The sequence below is a fragment of the Colletotrichum truncatum genome (genome assembly GCF_014235925.2).
Source record: "Colletotrichum truncatum strain CMES1059 chromosome Unknown Contig_0007, whole genome shotgun sequence".
Lineage (NCBI taxonomy): Eukaryota > Fungi > Ascomycota > Sordariomycetes > Glomerellales > Glomerellaceae > Colletotrichum > Colletotrichum truncatum.
Genome location: NW_027222404.1, coordinates 1,704,273 through 1,729,970, shown reverse-complemented (window position 1 = coordinate 1,729,970; position 25,698 = coordinate 1,704,273). Strand labels below are relative to the sequence as shown.

Here is a 25,698-nt window from a genome sequence, read left to right as displayed (position 1 = left end):
GTAATTGATTTTTCAAAATGAGAAATTAACATATAGCGTTTCAGAAAGTATTGGGAAAAGAAACTCATTCGTAAGGTGGTTAGGAACACTGCTCACATGCATCTACGTAGCTTACCTTACCGGGAATAGTGCTGCCTCCAACGTCCATTGTTCTTGTGCAAGCTGAGAAATTCCACTCAATACCAAATGGAAGCAGAGGTTATCTATTATCTTACATGGCTGTTTGGAGCAGGTATTTTTCGGCATTCAATTTAGGCAGCAATCTCCGTTGACTTCGATGTTCTTCAAGGTATATCCAGAAAGTACTTAAGCACAGAAGAAGCGAGCATTTCTCGTTGCATTTTAACATCATGACTTTAGTTAATGAGCTTTTGAGCTACTCTGTTTTCAATGACATGTGGTTCACTTAGATGGTTGTGATCATCTAGATTTTCGAGACTCTCTAATGGAACATTGACGCATTAATCCGACATTTTGCTTTCATGAGGATATGTGAGTTGAGATATATAGGCAATGACTCTAAGGCCATGGGTGTCTTGTAAATACTGCAAAACTGGGGCATTTCACATTGACCTATCCTTGCCCATTATTCTCAAGTTAACACTGTATTCATATCACAAGTGCCATCATAATCTACAGGATAGCTCTCTAGCTCACAGCCTTGCAGAAGCTTCCTGGCTTCCGAGGCCTTGACAGTAGATTCTGGAGGCTGTTAAATGTACATAAGTGCAGCAGGCTTTGACCTTGTTGGGCAACATGTGCCCATTAAAAACCCGTATATTTCATATTCGAGATAGAGGGTCTATGACAATAGTGTCTCTAAAAAAGCCCTTCCCGCCGTAGTCCCCAAAAATTGCAACTGTGTGAGTCGTAAGAACAATCCAGGGGTCGGCGTCCTCATCTGTCCCAGTCAGAGTCATCCTCACTGTCCGACCCTTCAATTTCTCCCGCATCCAAAGCTCCAGCTGACTCTTCAGATATACCCAGGACACCATTTCCGAGGCCGTGAGCCCGGCTCCCAAGACCTTGGGCATCAAGTAGTCCAGAACGGTTCTCGTGAAATTCGTACTCTCACAAATATTAGACGCGAAGAGGATGATAGCATCAAGACGGAGGACAGTAAACTGTCGTCTCTGGAGCAAATTCATGCCGCAGAGAATACCTAGCATCATCTTGGACCATGAATCGATGGTGGCCGCAGACACTGACGGGTCGAACATGGATCGGAGACTGTTGACCCCCATTCTCGAAGCAAGATACATCAGATAGTCCAGAGCTTTGCTCTCATCGGCTAACCGGTAAACGATGATGGGCTCAAATGACGGACCGCTGATTATGTCTCCGTCAGTGCCGATCTTTGCGGTGGGAAGGTCGTGATGGCACAGATCCTTGTGCCAGGAGTCGAGACGTCGAGAAATGACATCACACTGTTCCAAAACCATTTCCTTGGTCAGAGTCTCTTTGTAAAAGTCGCCCCGCTGAAAATTTCGATGATCACACCGTCTATCCAGAACATCACATAACCATTTTGCCACCTTTTCAGAGGCGCTTGTCTTGTCGAGATCGCTGCTTGGCGGGAAAGTTGCCTCCATTGCATGTCGCGAGTACAAGCCATAAACTCGAGAAACGATATCTCTTATCGCTAGTTGAGGGTCGAGGAGACACGAAGCGTCATAATTATCGACAGCGTTGAAAGTTTTCCGCGTCGGCGTCATCATCAAGCGGACATCGTTGCGTAATATCCTCCAGGCCTTGAAGAGATTCGGCTCAGATATAGAAGAAAAGTCCAACCTGGATGCTATAGCATCAAGTCCGCTGGCATGATTACGGATGCCAAAGGATGTGCCAGCCTCCAGCTCGTGGTAGGCTAGTAGCAACGCAGCACCAGCCAAGCCCTCGCCGCTTTTCTTCTCGCTGTGTTGCTTAAGGCGAGCTTGAAGATCTTTCACCGCCATGTCGTAGTATACCCAAACACTATTGTCATCGCAAACCCGTCTTAACGCTTGGAAGTCGAAGGGCAGACGAACCGCCAACTTCAAGTGACTTGCGGACAGTGCCAGCACGGCAGCCCGAAAACAGCTGCTCTGTTTAAACAGATTGGAGAAAGCCATGGCGACGGGGATGGCGGGAATGACATTCGTATCGAAATGAAGGACCAGTGATTCTTCCAAAGGAAGAGAGATCTGCATATCGTAGGTTGGCTCGCCTAGAAGAGTCTTGTCGGTGGGTGACGAGTTTTCGTCAGAGTCGTGAGGAATCAACAACTCATCCCAGTCTGTTTCAGCCGAGATTTCCGGAGAGCTTTCGTCCGCCGATGTCGAAGTGCCATAGGAGGTGTCTCCCGGAACCGGGGTCGACATGTAGTCAGTGGTTGTGACCCCAGTATTAGCCGAGTTTTCGGTGACCATCTCAGGTCCAGGCCCACTGGAAGTGTCCGTCAGGGGCCAAGGCAAGGCGAATGTGCTTCCAGGCCAGCCATCCGTTGAAATGAGATTCCAAGGCGGAGGCGGTGCTGGGACACTGGGAGAGGATCCGATCGGAAGGTCTGATCGTGGAACATGGGACGATGCCTCTCCCGGCACTTCTGACCGTCTGCGTTTCCTCCGAGCATCTTCAAGCCGTAGCGCAGACCATCTGGCAGCTTCGAACTTCTTTGAGGCCTCAGCAGCCAAAGCGGTCACGTCTTTGAAAGCAACGGGACGATCATAGCCGCTACATTTGATACCTCGGCGAACGCAGGCGGAACACTCGGGACGCGTCTCGTCGCACTGCCTTGAGTTAGTACACCAGAGTTCGTAGGGGTTCGAGGTTGTAGAAAAGGAACCTTTCGCCTTCTATTCTTGCAGTCCTGGCATCCAGTTCGTTTGCGAACAATGTCTGTTTTCTTCGGCCGAGAGGAATAGCTTTGCATCGCAATGCTCTGTGTTTGGTACGTCCCTTTTGAGTCTCGAGGAGGCGGAAATGCTGTGGGTCTGTAGTGACTTGCTTCCAAAATGCTGGCAAAGTGAAAGACTGTCTTTGAGTCAGGAAGGCTGGTTGATGAGATAGAGAATTTGCACTCTTCATCCAAAGATTAAGTTTATTGTGCATTCGGACGAACAAACAACACTGGAAATGAGGAAAACGGGATGCGCACATGGGCAAAAGTATCCCCACTTAAAGCGTGAGGCCATCAGTCGAATCCTCTCAGATAAGCAATGCCAGCTACGCTATCCCTAAAATAGTAAGCGGGAGCGACGCTATCCCTTTTTGAGCGCGGTTCTCAATGACACTGCAACGGTCACTTTCACCCAATCAGTGCTCGTTGCTTCTGACTCCTACGTAGCTCTTCTACAACGCCATGCTTGAAGCCATGAATCATGTTCGTCGGAGAATTATCGCTAAGTCAATCAAATTCACTAGACCTGTAGTTGTAGGGGCAGGTTTTCGGAGCTGAATAGGACCGTCGTGTCCCCCTATCATCGTGGCTGGACTTCGTTGTTGATTCCCTTGCCTTCTCCAACATTTGGCTGGAATGCAACATGAAGCGCCAACATCGGGGCTAGCTTCACGGAAGGGACGATGTGTGGGATGGGCTCTTATTTAAGAAACATGAAGCTTATTTATTAGTTTCAGCTACCGCTCACAAGCTTTCGGTTCCCCTCATTTCTGGCGCGCAAACCGATCAAGGGGCTACGGCCTTGTCTTACTTTTCAGTCTTACGTGCCAAGAGTGTATTGATAATATGTTCTTGTCTAATTTGCAGGAATCTACATGAAAGGGATGTAACAGCCCGAGCTAAGGGCCTACTACTATTCTGGGACTTTACTTGGATTATTTGCTGCGCATCAAGTCCCAGGGAGCCCAAAAGAGTGCACATTGAGACAGTTATGCATACCTTATTTCCACAAGACAAATATGAAAATAATTCAATGTCGTAGAACCTCTGTAGGAATTCGCTACCGTATATCACAGCTGGTCTGCGGAAGAATCAAAGTCAAGCCACCAATGCCTTTCTGAACCAACGGGCCGCCGCCTCCCAGTGTGGGAGCAATCACTCCCGATCGGTGAGATGGCCCTTGGTAAGTATATGGACCTCTTGTAGTCCAGTGTTCTATCTTCTCCATTCTGCATCCTTTGATATCACGAAAACGGTGAATTTTCGCTCTTTACCTGTGGGAACATGTTCCCAACGTCACTCATTTGATTTTTCCTTCATACACTCATTTGGACTACTCTAACAAGAACTCTCTTTCATTTCTTTTAACTTCTCGTATTCGGATTTCATTTAATTTTCAGTTGCAAATTGTGAAAACAATCTAGTTGGCTTGGCCTTGCCCAAATTCCTTTCTACAAGCTTGGCGTAAACACTTAGGAACAAGATGCTCAAATCATATTTTGTCCTGCTTTTGGCGGTTGTAGGGGTCCAAGGATTTCCGACTTTTGGACGAGATACACTTAACTCTTCCTCTCCCTGCTATAAAGCTAAATGCCAGCCTCCAGAGCCTCCGCCGCCTCCTCCGTGCCCTTCAGATGCCGACCGAAATCGTTTTGGCTTCTCGGGCGAACAAACGGCGACCTTCGCTCAAAATGGGCCACTTGCCACGCTGTCACCCAATATTCATTGGTCATACGACACCAGGCCGGCCGCTAACGTTATCCCAGTCGCACCCAGCCATGGGTCGCAAATGTACTATGGAATTGGAGGTAAGCTGCCTTCCGAATGTCATTCATAGTGCCTCTTCTGACTAGACGGTAGATCCCGCGAAGTCCGGCCCGTTCGCCTTCTTAACATACTACTTCTCCGCCCCATCAGTCAATCTAGACCACTGCGATCATGTGGCATCGATTGACTACAGAACAGAAGTTTTGACCGTCAAGTTCAACTCTGAGGAGGCCTACTGGAATGCGATCGACACTTGGACTAGCAAGGACGGTCTGATTCTGATTGCCTTCGCCAAGGGTTGCGGCGACTATTCTAAAGGCGAGAGGTGCTACTTCCAAGTCTCCGACTTGGATTTCGGCTCCCCTGGTCTTGTTATAACGGCCATTGGGCGATCAAGCCATCCAGACGACGTTATAACCTCTGGTGAGACCGAGTGGGGTTGGTGGGTTCCTAATAAGGGGAAGAATGGGAATACGCAGCCTAGCGCAGGTACACCCTCGGGTGCCGGGTCGCCCTTCACCTGGGCTCCTGGTCCTTCAATGCGGCCCGGGTCTGGACCGGGCGGGGCCGGTTCTGGGGCCGGTTCTGGGGCTGTCCCTACTCGGCCGGGATCTGGAGCTGGAGCTACCCCTAGGCCATCTGGATCTGGATCTGGATCTGGTTCTGGCTCTGGCTCTGGCTCTGGCTCTGGCTCTGGATCAGGATCAGGATCAGGATCAGGATCTGGTTCCGGTTCTGGTTCTGGTTCCGGTTCTGGCTCTGGTTCTGGCTCTGGCTCTGGCTCTGGATCTGGTTCTGGGTCTGGCAGTGGTGGCGGCGGTACGGGGTCCGGAACTGGGGCCGGCGCAGGAGCAGGAGGAGCACCATCCGGACCTCCTGGGCAAGCTGCACCTTCTCCAGGCTCCGTTCCATCAGATGGCTCCTCGTCAGGGTCAGGTGGCGCGGCCGGAGCACCAGGGGGTCCCCCACAGCCGGAAAACGGAGCGTCACCGTCAATCCCCGCGGCACCACCAAGCTTAGAATCACCTGGACTTGCACCTAATCAGCCCGGTTCGCCCAATCCCGCCGCAACACCTGGTGCTAACGCCGCACAACCAAACGTGGCTGCTCCGCCAGGTGGTCCGGCAGCAGACGCAGCGGCAGCGGCAGCAGCAGCAGCAGCAGCATCCTCCACTCCGTCTCCTATGCCCGCTGACGTTAGTGCCAGCGGTTTGAATAACGTCCGAGCTTGTGTTGGACCGCCCGATACTAGGTTTGGTCTTCTGACTGCCTGTGCAGGAGAGTTCTTTGACGAGGATCTTGACGATGGCCTCGGTTATGCTGCTTTAAGCCCTGAGAACCGACAGTTCGTGCTTGATCTTGCGCCTGATTTCCTCGAGGAGTCTATCCCAGGTGAATTTGGCATGGATCTCGACCCCAATGACCCATTCTTCAAGAAGCGTCAACAACGGCACCGTAAGCGTATCTGGGGGGCACTTCGTAGAGCCTTCAACAAGCATATTGTCCAGCCTATCAAACGAGGATACCAAGCTGTGCAGCAAGCGCTATCCATCGGCGGCAGTATCAACAAGGACTTTTCTTGGAAGGTGCCTAATCCCCAATCGTCTAACCCCGATGATAAAAAGCTGCGAGACCCCGGTGCCAAGCAAGCGGTCTCGCCTTGGGGTGACGCCATCCTCCTCAAGACCTTCACATCACAGGGGCAGAATACCAATGGCTTCATGAACATCTACTGTGTTGGCTGCGGCGTGTCTGGAAACGCCAAGATTGCCGGTCGAGCTCGTTGGACTCCACTTGGCGGCTTTCTCGAAGGCCAGGTCGATGTCCGGACAGATATCAAATTCGTCCTGAAGCTTGGAATTGACGCCGAGATCACTTATTCCCGAGAATTCACTTCAGACCTAATCAACGTGGGCCTTCCAGGTCTCTCCTATGGAGTGGTTACTATCGGACCTCGCATCTCTGTGGGCACAAGGGTTGGGATTCAAGCAGCGGCAAAAGGAAGGCTCCTTGCTGGTGCGGAGATGGGATTGCAGGACGCCCACGTTCTCATTGACTTTGTTAATTCTGGACGAAGTACAAAGAGCGGATGGGAGCCTTATTTCAAGCCTGTGTTCGAGGCCCAGGGCGAGCTAATGCTCTCCGCCTCTCTCGGACTACCAATTGGCATCAAGTGTGGTATCCAAATCAGCACATGGGATAAGTCTGTCGGTGTCGTTGACGAGCCATCTATCAAAGGCGTTGCTCAAGTCGCAGCCTCGATTGGCCTTGCGGGTTCGACATTTGTAGGCGGGTTCACCGAGACCAACGGATGTACCGGTATTGCCACGCAGATAAGCTGGCGTAACAGGCTGTACATCGACATCCTGGGAATCAAGCAGATACCTCTGCTAGATACCAACGACAGGCCTCTAGCCAGAGGTTGTATTGCGTAAGTTTCTGCTCTTATTCTGGTTTGATCAAAGCACTAACCGAAGATGTGACAATAAGGCTACCGCCACCTCCAGCTCCCCCTCCCCCTCCCGCCCTCCCCGCCTCAGAAACAAATCAAAATACTCCACCAACTGAGCCTAACCCTGAGCCAAATGCTCAACCACCAGCCTCGGAACCCGCGCCCGCACCCGCCACTCCTAACCCTGAGTCAAATCCTCCACCTCCAGCCGCAGAACCCGCACCTGGCACTCCAGCCGAGGGAACTCCTCCTGAGAGAAGAAGTCTGGACCCCAGGCAGGCTGGAAACGGAGTCACAGAGGTGCCAGTAAGCAACTCTGGTCCGACGGACCTCTCCTATAGTTCTGGCTCGGTTGGAAACGATCCCTACTTCGACAGCGCAGGGCGTGAGTTCGCCATGCTCATCGACCCCACGGGATCGACGATGGTCATCTCCTGCAGCAACGGCAACATGTACCCCGTTCGGTCCGATAGCCCGGACAACGACTTCTGCTCCGAGCTGTGGGCATCCGTTGAAGATGTCCTCATCTACGATGGTGCGCAGCGCCTGATGCACTACTACAGCAACACCATGTCTAAGCTCGGCGTATCCCGAGTCCGCGTTGAGGCCGAGCTCGATGCGCCGGTCGGCAGCGTTTTGGTCGCATGGGCGCCATACTATGATCCTCCCGGGTCAAACGAGTACTTCTACGTCGCCATAGACCCTGCCGATGAGATTTATTACCCGATTGCTTGTGACTACTCAGACGGAACTGCGTCAAAGATATTCTTGGCTCTGGACCCTGTGGAGGGTGTCAAAACTTTGATGAGCGATGATGTGATTTACTCCGTCACAGGTGGCAAGGTGAGCAGCTGCCAGCCTCTGGTTTTGAACCAAGGCACCAGACAGGCCTAGGGATGAGTGCCTGGCTGAACTGGTGGGTGTTCACATTCTGAGAGGGTACTCTGTGTTGGCGCGACGCAAGACAGGAATGAGCTTGAGACTACCCTGGTAGTTTTGATTCTTTAAAAGGCTGGCAAGGAAGGTATGAACGAAGGCTTGATCAAGGATTGTTTGTCAAGTGGTACGGTTGAAGCTCAATCTGATGGTTGAGATATCCCGCTCCTGCTTTGTCATCCTCCAAAGCATGGAAAGTTAGCCAAAAACCTGTGCAATAGGACCTTCTGGTATCTGGACAACGGCTTCACAATATATTGAATATTCTCTTTGTGATCACTCCAACTGGGATATCACAATTACGGTGTAATTTACAACAAGCAGATATTAGCTTCCATGACTTTCAATTCAATCATCTGTGGGTCGTATCATCCTCGGCATTATGAGCTAGATGAAGCTAAGGTCTGTAGGTAGCCTGCATACCCTGACACAAGATGATGAAGGCTTGCGAGACACAAGACCAGCCGCTCTTACTGCCTAAGTAGGTTAGCTGTCACCATTAAAGCCATGTTCCTTGCCCTGTTAGTGTGAGGTAAAGAATTAACCACTCCGATGGCCGAATAAGATCTTGCTGCCAAGCCTCTGCCTGCTGTTGGAGTGGCGGTATGGATAATTGAGTGAAAAAAAAAAAAAAAAAAAGAAACAAAATAATCATATTTCAAAGCGGCTTGGCTCCACACTAGTTTCCTTCATGACTGTGTAGGGCCTACGGTCGTAGCATATGTTGCAACCTCCCAAAAGTCGTGACACCGAAACTTTCCAATCTCAATAGGAGAAGCAAGTTCGTCGCGGTCAAGTTTTTGACAATTGCAACCGATATACAGATCAGCCAACTTCAGTTTGACCATGAAATTGAAATGTCGCCCACTGTCGTCGATTTAGACTCGTTGTTCACCCATTTGGTTCCTGAAGTGGCGCCCATTGCCAGCCTACCGGAGGTGTTCGGTTCAGGCACCCGCAGAGTGTGACACATTTCGCCCGATGGATAAGTGGTTCTGGTAAAAGGACGTCACTGACTTGACTACTTTGAGATGGTAAATTGGCCAAGCAATTTTTACTGGCGGCTAATTCTCTCGTGGTGGTGGGACTTTAGGCAGCCGTCGGTCGAGGGTGCCTCACGAGCTGCGGCACAGCAAAATGGCCTAGCAACGAGCGCGTTCCCAACGCCTGAAGTGCGGCACAGTTTTATTTCTTGATATATGTTAATCCTTGGCAGCGGTACTTTATTTAATCGAACCCTTTTCTCTGTTTCTCCAGAAGAGGCTTCTCCCTTTTTCCACCTTTCTTGTCCTGTCTTCTAGTGGCATCGGTATTGTCCAGTCCTCAAGCAACCCTACCTGAAAGACACTCGTCATCTCACAACCAAAGATAACCAAAATGCAACTCATCAAGATCGTTTCTATTGCTGCGGCATTCGCCCCAACGGCCTTGGCCAGGCTCGACCCACTTCCCACATCAACCGACGCTGCTCAATACCTCTCCGACCATGCAGGCTTCGCAACCACCATCACCGGCGCCCAGGCCACTTCACTCGTAAGCGCAGTCTACAGCGTCGATGTGAAGTACCAAAACGATGCCAAGTTTACCACCATGTACTCGCACATGTGGTCCGCCGCTGCCAAGGCCTCAAACGGACCCGATCTCGTGGGCTCGATGGCCGTCGGTGGCCTGGACATGGCAACCATGAGAGATGAAAATTGGTGGAAGGATAACGTGCCCGAGAAGGAAGACAAGTTCCTCGCGGATTACCTTTCAGACTACCAGAAGGCCGCCAACAGTGTGCTCGCAACCAAAACTGGCTCCAAGGGCGCCGCACCAAAGTGTACCGGCATGGCCCTCGCTGCTGCCGGCGTGGCTGCAGGTGTCATTGCCGCCATGTAAGACGAAGGTTGATTAAATGCGGAGGGGGAGGAATTTGGACGGTCAGAGATTTATGAATGTGATGGGCAAGGTGTTTGGGGTTTGCTGGAACGTTCTTGTTACATGTCACGATACCAATAAAAGTCAAGAAGTCTTCTATTAACATAAGTTTCCAACCATTTCATGAGCGAATAGGGTTACGTGAGGAAGTTCCAATAAACATTATGCATGTTAGGGTGGAGTGCTTATGAATGTTGATTGGATTACACCGTTAGTGGCACCATGCTTGCATCTGCTGTCCAATCGTGATTGTATCACCCAGCTCATCTGCCCCTAGCCTGAATTTACTGATTTTAGCACATGTCGACGAGTTGTACTTGTGTTACTCAAAGACTAGACCTAATCAACTTTCAATTGAACCTCTCTATACATAAGGCTTCTGAACTAGTACCACCTGACAAATCACAACCTTAATGAGCTGACCAGTTAGACTTAGGGAAAGCGGTTCTGGTTCCAGTAAACGATCTTCAGGTTCCCGCGTGATGGTTTTGAACATCAACAGGCAGCCTTAGGTGAATCCAATCCACGGTAGATGCCTTGATGAACTGCAACCAGGCGTTACTTTCCACCAATCTCAAATTTGGTCTTAATCTTGAAACAGATAGAACGGGTAGGCTACCTATTCCCTTGCAACTGGCTCAACACACGAATACCAGGGTAGTCTTGTCAAAAAGCAGGCACGTTCGGCCCTACCTGGCCTTCTGGCCGTTTTAGACTGGTATTTTTCAACTGTAGAACTTCGCCTCTGAATAGCTCTTTGTGTCACGCAATTACAAGAAATCATGCGAAAATATTCCCACAAATGACTAACCTGCCTGATGTGTTCAGCGATTACGCTGGCTGCCTCAGTGGGTGTCATTTTCGTGACGTCCAGTCGCATTTCGTTTGGGCTCCCAAATTGGTACTTGTCTTCTTCAAAATCTCCACATCTCGTAGTTTTGTACTTTGTCCTAAGTGACGCCCCTCATCTGCTATCCTCCTTATGTTCTCTTCTAACTCACAGTGAAGCACAACCGAAAGAAATGGCACATCTCTTTTTTCTGGCTGCATCCTGATAGTCTCATGCAGCTTCCTCGCCCACCGGACTTGTAGACCGGGAATCCGTGAAAATCCACGTAACAGATTGCGCGTCTTCAGTGGTGGCAATGATATTTAAAACACGTCTACGCAGGCTCGTTCGTATTGCATGGTATCGCGGTGGCTTTCGCCCCATAATTGGAGCGATAGGGTCAATCAGGAGGTGATTATGGTAGACTTTCGAGTTCGACAGAAGACTTTGCAGCTCGTTTGCGATGGTTAGCTTCCCAACACCCGATAAGCCATTTATGTAGATGAAACATGGCATCTTGATGATGGAGACGCAGAAATACGTCTATCCGAGCTTGAGACGAGAGCAAAAGATACAAAGCGCTACCGACGAAGAGGTACTAGCGATGAAATCGTTTCAGGATCATGCTTGCGAACGGTCTGTTGGATTACATCCAAGAATGCATGTTGATCAAGGTGGCTTGGTGTGCCTAATGTGAACCGCCTCGCCAGTCATTTTGAGTAGTGTTGCTTCACAACCTTGGAGAACTCTGATGAGTCACTGGACCTTTCTTGCTTGCCCAGCTGCGAATGGCCAAGCAATATAATCTACAAAAGTCAGAACCCAGGGTATTAGATGCCTTGCTTCTCAATAATCTTTCCAAAGCAGATACCATAAGGTATTCGGGTGTTTTACAACGCTTTGACAGAAGTTGTGAATTTGTTTATTATTCTGTTTTGACGATTATTGTGGTTGTTTTGTCGTTCGAAGTGGAATGTGCGGAGCAAATTAGCTCCCGTCGAGGTGGAACCTGTGGAGGCGGAGATGGCTGTGGACCAGGCACACCCAGGATCAAGGAGGTATCACAAACCCTGTTTGCCGGCGGGTCAGATGTCTTTGGGCATGCCTAAGGATTCGTTAGGGTAGACACACAAAGACTGACGCTCGCTATGATAGTAGACGGGTTTGATGAAAGCAAGAAACTCTCTTGAGACGGACGATTAAAGAACCAGGCCCCAAAGATATGACCAGACTGAAGCTTCTGAGAAGCTTTCGTATTCTCCCAATTTGTTAATATCCGTCCCACCCCTGAGAGCCTCGGTATGAATACTCATTCCAAGTCACTCTCCCCTCAAATCCCTTGGCCAGACCCGATAAGGAATTTCTTTTGAAGCTCGACTCGGCGGGGGAGGAAGTCAGCAAAGTTCTTCTAAGCAAGGCAAGCAATGATGGCGGCAATCGCAGCAAGAGTGCCTTCCACGTTGAGCACCGGCACCGTCGGCAGTCCGAGTTCTTTGGCAGGGAAGTCATTGCCTCCCGGGAAGATGGCATCGCCGATAAACATCATCTGGTCGAGGGGGATCCCGCTCGCGGCGCTAAGCCTCTTGAGTCCGTATCCCTTATCAACACCTTTCTTCGTGATGTCGATGGAGGTTGCGCCGCCCATATTGATAGACAGGTCAGGAAGCCGCTTAAGCAGGTCTGCCTGGATAACCTTGCGCTTAGAGAACAAGGGATCCCAAACCTCCTTCGCGACAACGGGAGCCTCTTGGCCCAGCGCGGAGAAGGTGATCTGGCTGCCGCGATCCTCGATCCTCTCACCCCAGGTCTTTTCGGGCTTGAAACCGGTCGCCTCAAGCGAGGCGTCGAAAGCCTTGAGGATTTCCTTCTTCTGGTCGTCGGCAAAAAGCTCAGCGTAGGTCGCCCGCCACTCGCCGTCCTTATGCTGGTACAGCTTCGTGCCCGTCGTCGGCATAAGCCATAACTTCGACAGGTCCGCATGGGCCGGCAGGCGGCTAGTGACCTGCTTCTGGAACTGAGGCCAGTCGCCCCCCGAGATGACGGCGACGTGGGCGACGGCGAGCAGGTTGGCCAGTACCTCTCCCATTGGGGCTTGCAGAGGCTGCTTGCTTATGGCGAGCGTGCCATCGAGATCGAAAGCTACAAGAGAGATCATTTTTGGCCGTAATTGCGCAGAAATTTAGTGCTGTGCTTGTGAGCGGTGTGTTGCTTGTGGTCAGCCCGCATTACTGTCTGGGCAGGCAGCTGACGTTTACTGCATTGAACACCAAGTTCCAACGGAAAAACGTCATTGCGACGCTTACGACCTAAAAGCATCTTCAACAGCAAGAACAAATTTTTGAAATTGAACTTACAACCCCACCCCAAAACACCTGTTTTCGACTGCCGATCGGATAGCTCTGGCGCAGACGTACTGCCCAGTCCAATCCAGACGCCATAGCGGCACCACGACCTGGGGAGACAGTATGGCCTACAAAACCCCACGAGTATGCCATGTATCTGAGTAACTACCTCAGAAGGCACTGCAATATATCGAAGACAATGGCCTAGTTCCAGCTGGGCTGGTCAAACTCTTCATCAAGTGTAGTCTGTCCTACATCGAGAAGGCTGAGTCCATGCCCGACATGCGAGCAATGGCCAACATCCTCCGAACGATCAAGAACGAAGTCGATACTGTCGCCGCCGCAGTGCATAGATCGGCGGAGCTAGGAAATGCATGAAGACCAAGATGGGCAGAATATCAGACACGACCACGAAACTGTTACCATGGTCAAGAAGACGATACTCAAGACGAAAATACTTCAAGACAACATGCTGTTCATACCTCGTGCAGAGATCAAATACATAGGATGACTCAGTACGAACGCCACAGCAAAGTCAGCGTCTTTTTTCATCATGGAACCAACCCGACCTGAGGGCGCCGACGAGCGGATCGACGAGGCCGGACAAAGTGATAACGACAACCAACAGCAAGAAGTCGATCTCCATTAAAAGCAGAACAAAAAAGGGCAAATGATGGGGACAGTCAGGCGACACTCAGAAACGTTGAGATTGAAATAACAGTCAACAACGGATCGCAACGACCCCAAAGAGTCCACATGCTGTCGAGGAGAGCACTTCAAGCACTGTACTTGAACTCGCAGTTGAGACTATACAGCAACTACCACATGAACGTCTAAAGGGGATCATGGGAGCAAAAAAAACACTCGCAATATTACAATAAAACGTTAGAAAATCAAGAGGCACGGTTATGGCAACGCTACGTTGAAATCCAAGGGCCTGGGAGTTTATCATCATAGCTATCCAACAACCTTGGGCACATCCTTTCCAAGCACAACATACTACCCAAGCAAAGACATTTTTTACCTCTGCTACCCCAAAGAGACAGGAGGCCAAACAGCGATATTCTACTTCTTCGTCAACAAGAAGACGTGGCGGTACGTCCTGTCCTGGCGACATGCGATGTGAAGCTATATGCTCTCGCTGAAGTGTAAGGAAAGAAGAAAAACGAAGAATTCTCGAAAAGACGCAAGGAAATAGCGGCTTCTGCCGTAATACTCGCACAGCGAAATCATGGGGAGTGTGTGAAGAGGTCAGCCGACAATGTCGGGCGTCTTCGTGGGCTCGAGATCTTGTATCTCCGCAGTTGCCCATTTTTCTTAGGTGCATCCCAGTACATTAAAGATTTATTCCTCCGACAAGGAGGCTACGTACTCCTTCATAGCATTCATCTTCATAGCCATAAGCTTCTCGAGTCCGTTCGTACGGTACTACTTGATAGCGCAGGCAACACTAGTAGCGGTTCCCGTAAGTTCTCAGTCTCGGTAAGCCTAGACGACGGTTTGCCAAGTATTAGGATTACAGTTGAAAGCGTAGGGGTTTTCTAGGTCGATGTTGAGAGTAACGCGTCCCAGGGTAACGTCCTTCAACTTAATAATACTAAGGATACGACCGAGAGTGCAGCTAGCCACGAGTAGGTATGTGGCGAAGATTTCTCGGAGAAGAGATTCCAGGGCGCGCAGGGTCACACCATAGTCTACCAGGAACTGTTGGTTACAAACCAGGATAGTGTAGTTATCCTGTTTGACGATGCATAGAATAGGCTCGGGCAGCTGATCCCGCAAGTCCTCGGTGATATGCTTGAGCAAAGCCGTCTGGAGATTCTGAACGGACGGTCCACGTCGTGGAGAGGGCGTCGAAAACAGCGTGCGATTGAGCTAGACCATAGCAAGTGGCAATTCTTCGAAAGGAACAGAGACCTCAGCCCACTGGTTTTGAATATCGACGGGTCAGCACACAATCACTACAACAACTAGTAATACACAAGATATAAAACCCCTGCCAAACGAGCGACGATAGAAGAAGCCAACTACAAGCTCTCGACAATGCACTAGCTCGATACTCAAGTGCTGAACAAACTGTCGTCGGAGATCTCAACCTCCACCACGAAACCTGGGGCGGGACACATATGTAATGCGCCGGCCCGGAAGCCGAAAACCTAGTCAAATTTACTGGGAAGTACCTCCTTCAGTATCTTACACTGCCCGGAACAACAACATACCAAAATGACACAAGGAAATATACCATCGACATAACCCTAGCGACACTGGACCTTGTGGAAAGGGTTATTAAAGAGCGACGTGGCTCATGACTTGGACCACTTACCGATATCACGTACTTAAACTTCAGAAGCCAAGATCACAGGATCCTACCGATGTTTTGTGAACAGTTCTTGTTATATGTGTCCAGGCATATCGTACTCTCATAGATGGTAGTTTTGAGATTGGACAACTTCCTAATCTAGGGATTGAGGAAGAAGCTGCCCGTTTCGCCCACATGGCTGTTCAGTACCTGTTAACTCGAGCTACCAGCGAGACCACTGTTCGAAAAGGCCACTGCTAAATAAGTGTATTGACATGGCACTGCTCGCTTATTGTCGGGTAGATCTTGATTCGGTTTAAGCTCATTTTACGTTTGCAAGCCCTCTTCATTTCAGATATCGATCTGTTTCTCATGGGATACCCGTCCAGAAGCTACCCCCAGTCGACCTTCAGATTGCCTTGTCTTCTTGAGACCCCTTTTCTTGAGGCTCATGGTCGATCACTTCAATGCACGTCATTATCCAATTCTGCAACAAACCTTTTCATTCGAGGGCAACAGATTAACCATGCCTCGGAAATGTTCAAAATGAGGCGAAGGAAGTCTTGTTAATGCGAGCACTTACTTCTACTACAAAAAAGTCGAAGACTCCCCGGCCTTGTGCTGTTTTTCAAGGTTACATAATGAACTGCCGAGGTGTTGTTGTTGTGAGTGAATCTGAGTGCATGAGTCACAAGGCATCATGCAACGTTGATCTTTGCCCGAATAGCTAGACTTTCGTCTGGATCCAGAAAGTTTCCCCGAGTTAAAAATGAAAACTTCTCATTTGAACCATAAGCAGCAGAGTTTTCTCGGGTGGAGATGTTTCTCTTTTTTTTTTTTTTTTTTTTTTTTTTTGCTTTTAGTAGTTGACTCCTTCTGCGGGTACGTATAGTATCGAAAGCTTGACTGACAAGCCTGGTAATAATGGCTGGGTGAGAAGCCTTTACAAGACCAGCCTTGGTATGTAACGAGCGACTTTTCTGATAGAAAAGCTGTGGATTCTGTCATAGGATGGAAGGAAGTAACACGGGGGGAAATCATATGCTTGTTGAAACCAGCTGAAGCAGCAATGAATGCTGAAGAGTTTTGCCATCATTTGTTTGTTTATTTTGTGGTTGAACCTTACTATCTGGTTTTGGCCAGTACTTTTGTGATGCCCCCGACTTGGACATTTATCACCGAGCGCTAAGCTTGCTTAAGCGCCTAAGCGTGATTTTAACAGTGTCGGCACATATTCAGTGACTTTCCGGGACAATGGTTCTTGCAGTGCTCGTCGCCGAGCGAAACAAACTAAGGGCACAGGTATTTGCGTCGTGTCCTAATCCGGGGTGGTTTTTTTCATTGCTCTATAATCTAGTGGTTGACAATCTCCTCCTTGCACTCAATACCGAATTTCTAAGTAGACTCATTAGCATCCTGAAATTGTTTGTGAATGGCTTCACGTACCTTGAGCTCCTTGATCAGAGGCTCGTTGATCTTGCCGTTCATGGGAGCGAGAACACCCCTCTCGGAGAGGGTGCCATCCAAGACCTGCTTGACGGCAACGGCGCAAGGAATACCAACTAATCCGAGTTAGTTCATATTCAAAAGCTCGCTAGGCTTCAATAAGTGAGTGGTGCTTACCAAGCTTGGCCATGGCCGAGTAACCGTTGGGCTCGGTGCTACCGTACTCGACAAGGGTGGAGTATCTGGTCTGCTTGGCACCGTTCAACTCGACCTCGAATCTGTGTTGGAGACTTTGCAAGAGTTAGTGCCGAGTACAGTGCAGTATAATCGAACGTTGCATGGGTCTAGCCGCAAGGCACTGATCCCAAGCATCAATAGAGACTCCGAACTTACATAACGAGATCGCGCTCGCCCTCAGCGAACTGCATCTTCTGCTCCAGGGTGGCGCAGAGGGTATCCAGGGGGTTTCCTCTGGGGATAATCTTCATTCCATCATTAGCAAGTTTGTATATCCAGATGCTGCGGGAAAACTCACCTTCTCGGAAGAGAAAAGTCCAAGCCACTTCAAGCCAGACAAGATGCGCTCCCGCTGACCGTCGTCACCGAAAGTCGTCTTGGAGGAGATAGCCTGGACGAGAGCAGCCTCGTCAGAGGAAGAAGCACCAAGAATCTTCTGGGTGACGTCCTTCCAGGCGAGAGCCTCCTTGCAGAAGCTCTGCTCCTCATCCTTAAGGAAGCCAATGTCGACAAGTACCTTGACAAACTCGGGGAAGCCGCCGAAACGCAGAGTTCCTCTGTGAAAATGTCAGCGGATTTCTAGCTTCTAATTTCTAGACCATACCTGATGATGGTCTGGGCCTCGGGGATGTTGTAGCGCTCCTTGTAGCCAGTGGAATCTCTGTTGGGGTACGCAACGGTGTTGAATCCTTCAATACACGTCAGTATAAGTCGAGACCGACAGTGGCTCTCATGTGAAGAAAACGTACCAGGGTAGATGTGGTAAGGCTTAGCAGTAGCCATCAGGTCTTGAATTGTGTGCGGTTAGCGCTCATGACTCATTGAGAATTCTCGAACTTTGCAGATAGACCTCTGCCTGCAATAGCCCTGTCAGAATCTGCTTACCTGGGCCTGCAACGTTGACAACCTTGCCATCCTGGTAGAAGCTGGCAGAGTTGCGGAGAGCGAGGAGAACACCGCGGGGAGACCTGGATTTCCTGCGTTAGCTTGTTGATTCGGACCATGGAGGTGTGTTTATGTGACGAGGTTTCGGGGCGGCGAAGTGCTGGATCGTCGGGAGTTAGGCATTATCGTACCAAGAAAACTTGTATCCCAAGGGGTTTCCGGAGTTCTCAGGAGCAGGCAGACCTCCGCAGTAGGACAGGAAAGAGGTAACCTTTCCACCCTGCTGGTGGACTTCCTCGATGGTCTTGACAGCGTCTGGGAGAATCAGTAACCGGACAAACATGGTTCGTATCGCTTTGTGTATCGCTTACAGAGATGATCGATACCGGGGTCTGTCGCGAACAAAGTCAGTAATTGTAACCAACAGAGCTTGGCACAGGAAATTTACCTAGACCGATCTCGTTCATGACGGTGATGCCGGCCTCCTTGGCTGCCTGGTCGAGCTCAAGCATGGCGGGGGAGACGTAGCTGGTGGTCACGACATGCTTGCGCTGGCGGATGGCAGACTTGATGACGGTAGCATGGAATGTGTAGGGGATCAAGCTGATGACCAGGTCGTGCTTTCCGACCTCGTTGTCGAGGGCGTTGTCGTCGTTGACATCGAGCGAGATGGGGTTGGCGTTCTTGACACCAGCGGAGAGGGCCTTGGCGGACTCGAGAGTTCTGCAGGCTATGGAGCGTTAGTAGGATGACTTGGAGGGGATGAAGAGATTTGTTTGGGACATACCAACGGTGACGTTGACTCCCGATTCAGAGAGCAAGTCGAGCGTCGGTCTGGTGACGAAACCAGCACCGAGCATCAAAACCCTGGGACCATAAGTGTAAGAATGTGTCAATTGTAAAGGTAGGGGGTATCCTACTTCTGAGACGCCATTTTCAAAGAATTTTAGATACTTGAGACTCGCGAAATGGAAGCGGTCTTCTTGATCTCGATGTTTGTTGTGAGGGGGAAACGCAATTGTAAAATCATAAAACTTGGAGACATTTTCAATGGCGGGGTAATTGCGTTTTCCGATACCGGTGTTGGCCGAGAGGTGGGGCAGAAGGGGATAGAGGGGCACTTCGGCTACCTTAGGCATCCGGTAGTTACTGAAATGGCGCTGTGAGATCAATTCAATTACTCAGTCGCACTATGACGATGTTCAGTGGGTACGAAAATGCACTACCGTAGCCGAGATTATGTGCCTGTGAGGGCCTGCTACCCCCAAGTCATAGGAAGCTCACCCCCTGTAAATCTCGGAACAGCATCCGTTGGTGGCTTCACGTCGGCCGGTCAGGCTCTTTTTTCTTCTCTCTCTCTTTTTTTTTTTTTTTTGCTACTTTTGCAATGTCATTGGATCTGGAGCCTAGTTAGATCCGTCAGTCTCGATTCTCAAGCTCATGAATAGGGATTTGCTCTCCCAGAAAGCAGTGGATCACTATCGGGCAGCTCCCCGCTCCAGCTCGCCGCACCACAAATTTTGCAGGCTACAGCGACATATCTGACTTGTTAGCCATTACTGTTTTTTACTATTATTTTCCATTAATAAATGACATATAGATCAGAGGAAAATTGCACTTCTGAGTCAATCTTGCTTGGAGGGCTTCTGTCAAGTCTCCAACAAAAGTAGAGATTGGCATACCCCCAAGCAGTCATTGGCTCCAAGACAGAGGCTACGTTTGTCTAGCTTGGGTCAGAGCAGTCTGCCTGAACAAACATCTAGTATCTTATGAAGCTCACAGAGCTATATTTCGTGGTTAAAGGCCGTGTGAGTCAAGGAACGGACCTCTTAAAACTTTCCAGAGTTACAACATGGTCTTGGTCGAGGTTGAGATAGCCAGCTATCAAGGGATCAGGGAGAACGGTGCTGGCGCAAGTTTCCAGACTGTCTTATAAAAGCTGGAGACCAACAAAAGCTCGAGGACTAAATGAGTTCTCTCAAAAGCAGATTGAAGAATACAAGTTTACGAGCGGAATGGAATCCGTTCATGAGTGATTGGTGTTGTACCCTTGATCGGCTTCCCCTAACGGTTTCACCGTACACTTCTCATTGGCCATTATCTTCCTACCTTGATAAACTAACGGTGAATCTGATGGCGTCATATGGATGCGCGGGGCTCCTTTAGCCCACCCCCACTGACCCACCTCGCATTGATCGTGCAATCTCAGGACAGTGGGTGGCCTGAACAACAAAGTGGCATTGGCTGGGGTAATATTGTAGGCATTTATTTCATGGCATCACAAAACTTTGTTAGAAGACTTTAGTCAGAATGATGGAAAGCGAGTGTCTTAAAGGCTGCGGTGTCTTTAACAGTAGACCACGGTCCTTCTCAGATAATGTGAAGGCATCCAAGGAGAATATTTACTCCAGCATAAGTACGTAGAATAGAATAAGGAGTGGTATAACGTCAAAATGAACAGCTAGTATTCCTGCGATGACTAAACATTTCTTTTTACTTCAAATTTCAGACTTGAAATTTATGAAAATGCTAGGGTGTAAATGATGCATTCGACAAAACGCACAATGGCGACTGATATGGTTCCAACAACACCTAGTAAATGACACAATGGCAGTTAGAAAGAAAAAGAAAATTGATGTACCTGTGTCGTGTTATATCAAAATGAAAGAGTCGATGGGAAATGAAGAACTTCCATGTCTTGTCCTACCTCGAGTTCCTAACACCCCCACCTTAACAACCTTCTCAGCTCGCCTTTGAGATCATCTCGGCGTTTATGCTGCTCGTATTGTTGTACCTCTCATCAACACAGATCTAGCAATTCAGCGACTACGGCTCGAGTCAGGAGGTTGCCTTTTCTGGCTCCGAAGGAGAGAGAGCTCTGTGGCTGGACGAAGTTCCAGTGCACGTGTCGATACCGGATATTGCCTGACGGAAGAATGTCGGTTCCTCGATTGCATACTTGGAGGCAACCGCTGGTCTCTGGCGAACATCTCCAGGAACATTGCTGTCATACCAGTTTAGCATTTCGAGTGACTGCAGATACCCTTGCTAATGAGCAACCGCGTACCAATCTCATGAACCTAACTAGAAGGTCTAGGGTCAAACTGGCTTCGACCTGGTTTCGACATAGTAGCTGGCGAAGAGTATTTGGCTCCGGTTGGTTTATGTGGCGATGATGTTACCGGCGGCGGAAGCTTTGGAATGGAAAAATAATTGGAATCATAGTCAAGTACGAACGGTGTTTGAAGCTGATAGTCTCACGCAACACAATCACTGGGTTGGTACCGCATATAAAAACTTCTGCTAAAAGATTGGACTGCCCACAGCGGACAATATAGTCCTTTTACCTTTCCACGCTAGTCTAAAGTTCCCGTGGCGTGACATCATTGTGTATTGCGGCTGAATCAGAGAGCTGTCAATTTGATAAATTCAAACCAAGATGTAAGTGCCGACGACGACTAATTTATTACAGCTACTGACTAAGTCACACGCCGCAAATACAAGACGTGCCAAGAGCCCAATTAGATTGTGATAATCCCTCCTTCATTGTCCGATTGGTGCCGATAGTCGGTACTCAAGGACCAGTCTACCAACTCACCATATTTCAACCTTTGAAATGCGAGTCCGGAGAAAAGTTTTCTGGTTTTCTTCTTTGACACAGCCTCTTTCCTAATATCAACATTACGATAACGAAATAATTCACATTCAAAACCCGAGATGGATGGTGGGTCCAGCCCTTTGGGAGAATTCCCAACCGAAGAGCCCCGCCATGTGCAGGCATCGGAGTCCTGTTCCGAAGGAACATCTCGTTTAGTGGCGAAACCGAGGTGTAAGGCTTCAGAAGGCCTACTCGATATACTTCGCCAAGAAACCTCAGAGTCCGAGACCTTGGTTAGACAGCAGCACGTAATCTGCTGCTGGCTTCAGCTTGCCGCCAACGTCGGGATTCTGAACAGACGGTAGATGATTCCCTTCAGAGGCCAATGAAGCATGAAACAGAAGCTCCCTCGATTCAAGTATGGGACCGTGTGGAAACGAAAGGGAAACGAAGGTAGAAAGGGGGGGATGGGAAGAACGGAGGGAGCCTCCGTTGGTTTGGACCAAGGAGAGCCTCCGACTGGGCTCTGATGGGACTAAGACTGCTCCAGACGCCAAACAGGCTTCCGGTTACACTATCCAAAAAGAAAATGTTTCCCAGATGATCTGTCGAAGCGTTTCTGTTTCCCGCGTCGTCTGATGTCCCTTTTGTTTGCATTTTGGGCATAGTTCACACACTTCCCACACCTCCGTGCGTCCCACGGAACCCTTTCTGGGCGAACTTGGCTGTAGTGCGCACATGAGGCCATGGATCTTCCATCTATATGCAAGGGGCACATTGCAGAACATGCAGCCCACCCGCTGCCAGCATCCCAGTTCCGTTGTGACCGGTCCGTCAGGCACAAAAAGAAGACGGCCCAACCAAGAAAGCTACATCACGGAGGCAGCCCACTAAATAAGCTTCCAAACGCTCCACCGCCCCCTCGCTAGCCAAAATCCATTAAGCTTTGCGGGCTCTGCCCTGTAAAGATGGTTCAGAAACGCTTTGGATGCTTGAGTTCTAAACTAAACCCTTTCGACGCCTGCTGCGCGAAACAACCATCGCAGAAACCGTACGAGAGATGAATTTTGGCATGGTGTCTTCAATTTCGTTCGTGTCGATCGAAGAACCCGTCTCTGATTACCAGCCATCGAAACTCTTTTCCACTACATCTGGTCTTACTTGACTTGGCACGGGACGAGGGAAATCTGCAATTTCGGCGACCTCGGGTTCAGCTGATGGCAAGCATGAAGATTGCGTGGACAGCATCATAGCGCTGACAGACGCACGGTTTGACAATGTCTACGCTACTGGGATCTTTGCCATGCGTTGAGGGGGCATGGTGAAGTGTCACGCTTTGATAGGAGCAGTTCTTGAAGAATAATCTTGGTTTTCTTTTTTTGTTATGTCTGTCATAAGTTCGTGTTCTGTGGTACCATCGATTACGGGCACCCTGTAATTGCTATGTACTGTAGCCAAAGACTTGATATTTGTTACTCAGAAAAATCCATGAAATCCCACACCTGAAAATCTCATTTGCTGTAGGATGGAGAAAACAGGAGGCAGGGAGGCTGAATGGTGCCTTAAGTGGTTTGTGTTGACTGGAGACCCTTAGATTCGGTTTTCTCCCATCTCCATAACGGCTACTTGACTAAGCCTTCCCGACCTGAACTTGTTCTTGAGGCTAGATTTCGACTCGTATTTCTCAATAGCCGCGAGTTCGACACCGAGTATGTCCTCCATGTCTTGCATTTTGAAGTCAGCTTGCCTTGGCGTGGGGTTGTCCTTCCACGTTGTGGATTCACTCCAATGGTCGGGGTGAACGTCCCTGTTCTTCCGCTTGAACAGGCAGGGTAAGTGTCTGCTGAGCCAAATGATTGTTTTGTTGTGAATCTCATCCAAAAGTGGTCGAATCCCTGGGACGGAAAGCGCAATCAACGTGGCGCCAATTTCGGCTACTTCAATGGCGATTAAGGGGCTGTAGATCCATGATTGATCTGGTTGCCATTGGCCGTTGATTACAAGTATCAAACGAGCGACAGAAATGGCGACAACACTAGTACATCTGTGTTAGCCTGTGCATTACAAGTTTTGATACAGAATCTGCAGATTGGCCAAACTTACAGTGTGCCAGGTAAAAGAATGCAAGCCAGTTGGATCTTGCGCTTCCGAGTCATCTCGAGCATCCGCAGCATGGCAATCGGAATTCCGAAGAGAACGAAATCGCACAGCAGCGAGACCGCCGAGTTGATGCCGTACACAAATCCCCACGGCAGACACTTGTACTGGTTGAATTGCGTCTGCCACTCATATGGCCAGAGTCCCGTCACCGGCAGACAGTGAAAGACAATGAGCAGCATTTGCGTGAGATATCCGGCAAATATGAAACCTGCGAGCCATTTGATAGACTTGAGGAAGCTGTCGTGAATGCCGCAGACGCGGTAGTAGAATGCCAGACCGGAGTAGCGGCAAAACAGCAACGCGGTCGTGTAAATGAGATGCGCAGCGAAGTCGAGAATTTCTGTTTCCTCCAGGGTATCTTGCGTCATAACATACTGGATATACTCAAAATGTCGACCAGATCCGATGTTGATCAAAATGATGCAAAAAGGCACGAAAGCGATGAACATGACCTACGGCCCGTCGTATTAGTCTCGTTGTACCCCAAGTATCATGACCAAGCTCTCCTCACCATCCCTATGACTGCGAGCGCATCGTCCAGTCCGAAACTTTTCCGTAGAAAGAATCGCGAAAACGCCCGGCCGTTGACAACCAGGAGCGTGAGCACAAACATGAAAATCGAAGCCCCCATCGACGGCGTATCCCGATCCTCGTCGAGATACGCAACGCTTATTTCTGGTGGTATGCGTCCCGCCGCGAAGGCGTCTGCGACTGCAGCATCGCCGCTGGACATGGCAACGGTGTTTGGTGAGTTGTTGTCGATCTAGTCTGGTGTACCATTCCAACGGACAGAAGGACACACGGCTCATGCAAAGAAGAAGAGATGCAGTGCAAATATCAAAGCTTTATGTTATTGCAACCCCTTTGTGCAGAGAACATGCTTCCCTGCGTCTTGTATTCGGATCCGATCGGATGACACAGATTTCGCAACTCTAAACCGGGCATGGATGAATGGACACTTTCATAAACCATTATGGGTTAGCTCCGAGGTGGGGAAGTGAGGCTGCCAGGAAAGTTGACGCTTGTGTCTGGACTGATGTGAAGCTTGAAAAAGCTTACTTTCAGCCTTTTTTGATAATTGCTGTCCGTGCCATCGGCAAGCAGCAAATCTCCGCCAAACTAGTGACATATTATGACAGATTGATGAGGATTACATTGATCGATTTGACGTATTGCCCCTGTTCTTTTTGTTACGCTTGTCAAAATTCGTTTTCTTGAATGCTGAACTAAAAGAAATCATGACGAATGTAGTAAAGGCTGTGGGTTGAAGTTCAACGTTGGATCGAGGTGGCTCGCGGAACGGCATGGATCCGCGTTAAGCTTACAGGCTGTGAGGGGAAGCCTCATCGTGAGGCACAAAGGGGTTTGGGCAGTCCGACTACTGGAATACCATTCGGACGATGCATATTCCGAAAATTCGACTTGGAAAGATCGCCCAGGGCCATTCCTCTTCCGGCACACCATGAACGAAAGAAGTCAGCCAAACGAATCGCGGCATGCAGGTACGAAAGTTCTCTACAACGGTCGACTACGAGTCAACTCCGCCACCACTAGTCGTAGAATGACTCGTTCTAGCGATTGACTGTTGAGTCGTCTTTAGAGCCTAGCGTCGCTGTTCCATATTCCACGTATCGACGATTGCGTTGTGCGATCGCCTGAAAAGGACCGGATGAAGTGCTTTGATTTTTTTTCGTCTCAGATGAACAAAGGTAGGTAGTGTCTTAGAAGAACGGCAACGAGATATCACCGATTGCCCGTCGGCGATACGGACATCGGGTTGCAACAGCACTGGCAGCCTAAAGCATGGCGGTGACCAGTTTCTCCATATTAGGATTTCGAATCCGCGGAGAAGAAGTTTAGCTATGAGGCCAGATTCGGGCCCAAGCCTTTTTGGGTAAATATTCAATAAACGGCTGCAGGATCCGCAACGAGTTCCGACGAGAGGAATC

General features: G+C 49.5%; 7 protein-coding genes across 7 annotated transcripts; 2 read left to right on the top strand and 5 right to left on the bottom strand.

Moving 5' to 3' along the window:
* Positions 1–782: 782 nt before the first annotated feature.
* Positions 783–2,911, bottom strand: CTRU02_210907 (C6 zinc finger domain protein; the record flags this gene model as incomplete). Its single annotated transcript, XM_036721851.1, has 2 exons — positions 783–2,768; positions 2,825–2,911. The coding sequence occupies 2 exons, from the start codon at positions 2,909–2,911 to the stop codon at positions 783–785; spliced, it is 2,073 nt and encodes a 690-aa protein (XP_036586223.1).
* Positions 2,912–4,361: 1,450 nt separating this feature from the next.
* Positions 4,362–7,991, top strand: CTRU02_210905 (uncharacterized protein; the record flags this gene model as incomplete). The annotated part of the gene is made up of 3 exons (XM_070205538.1): positions 4,362–4,686; positions 4,739–7,076; positions 7,136–7,991. 3 exons carry the CDS (start codon positions 4,362–4,364, stop codon positions 7,989–7,991), a joined length of 3,519 nt encoding a protein of 1,172 aa, XP_070060781.1.
* Positions 5,276–5,557, bottom strand: CTRU02_210906 (uncharacterized protein; the record flags this gene model as incomplete). Its single annotated transcript, XM_070205539.1, has 1 exon — positions 5,276–5,557. One exon carries the CDS (start codon positions 5,555–5,557, stop codon positions 5,276–5,278), a length of 282 nt encoding a protein of 93 aa, XP_070060782.1.
* Positions 7,992–9,410: 1,419 nt separating the features above from the next.
* On the top strand, positions 9,411–9,914 carry CTRU02_210904 (uncharacterized protein; the record flags this gene model as incomplete). The annotated part of the gene is made up of 1 exon (XM_036721853.1): positions 9,411–9,914. One exon carries the CDS (start codon positions 9,411–9,413, stop codon positions 9,912–9,914), a length of 504 nt encoding a protein of 167 aa, XP_036586225.1.
* A 2,276-nt stretch (positions 9,915–12,190) lies between these two features.
* CTRU02_210903 (phosphomannomutase) lies at positions 12,191–12,937 on the bottom strand (the record flags this gene model as incomplete). Its single annotated transcript, XM_036721854.1, has 1 exon — positions 12,191–12,937. One exon carries the CDS (start codon positions 12,935–12,937, stop codon positions 12,191–12,193), a length of 747 nt encoding a protein of 248 aa, XP_036586226.1.
* Positions 12,938–16,818: 3,881 nt separating this feature from the next.
* CTRU02_210902 (saccharopine dehydrogenase) lies at positions 16,819–18,851 on the bottom strand (the record flags this gene model as incomplete). The annotated part of the gene is made up of 11 exons (XM_036721855.2): positions 16,819–16,985; positions 17,047–17,159; positions 17,263–17,351; positions 17,405–17,663; positions 17,711–17,795; positions 17,856–17,894; positions 17,992–18,074; positions 18,183–18,306; positions 18,363–18,383; positions 18,440–18,721; positions 18,779–18,851. 11 exons carry the CDS (start codon positions 18,849–18,851, stop codon positions 16,819–16,821), a joined length of 1,335 nt encoding a protein of 444 aa, XP_036586227.2.
* A 4,328-nt stretch (positions 18,852–23,179) lies between these two features.
* Positions 23,180–24,482, bottom strand: CTRU02_210901 (integral membrane protein pth11-like protein; the record flags this gene model as incomplete). Its single annotated transcript, XM_036721856.1, has 3 exons — positions 23,180–23,624; positions 23,693–24,201; positions 24,261–24,482. The coding sequence occupies 3 exons, from the start codon at positions 24,480–24,482 to the stop codon at positions 23,180–23,182; spliced, it is 1,176 nt and encodes a 391-aa protein (XP_036586228.1).
* Between the last annotated feature and the right edge of the window lie 1,216 nt (positions 24,483–25,698).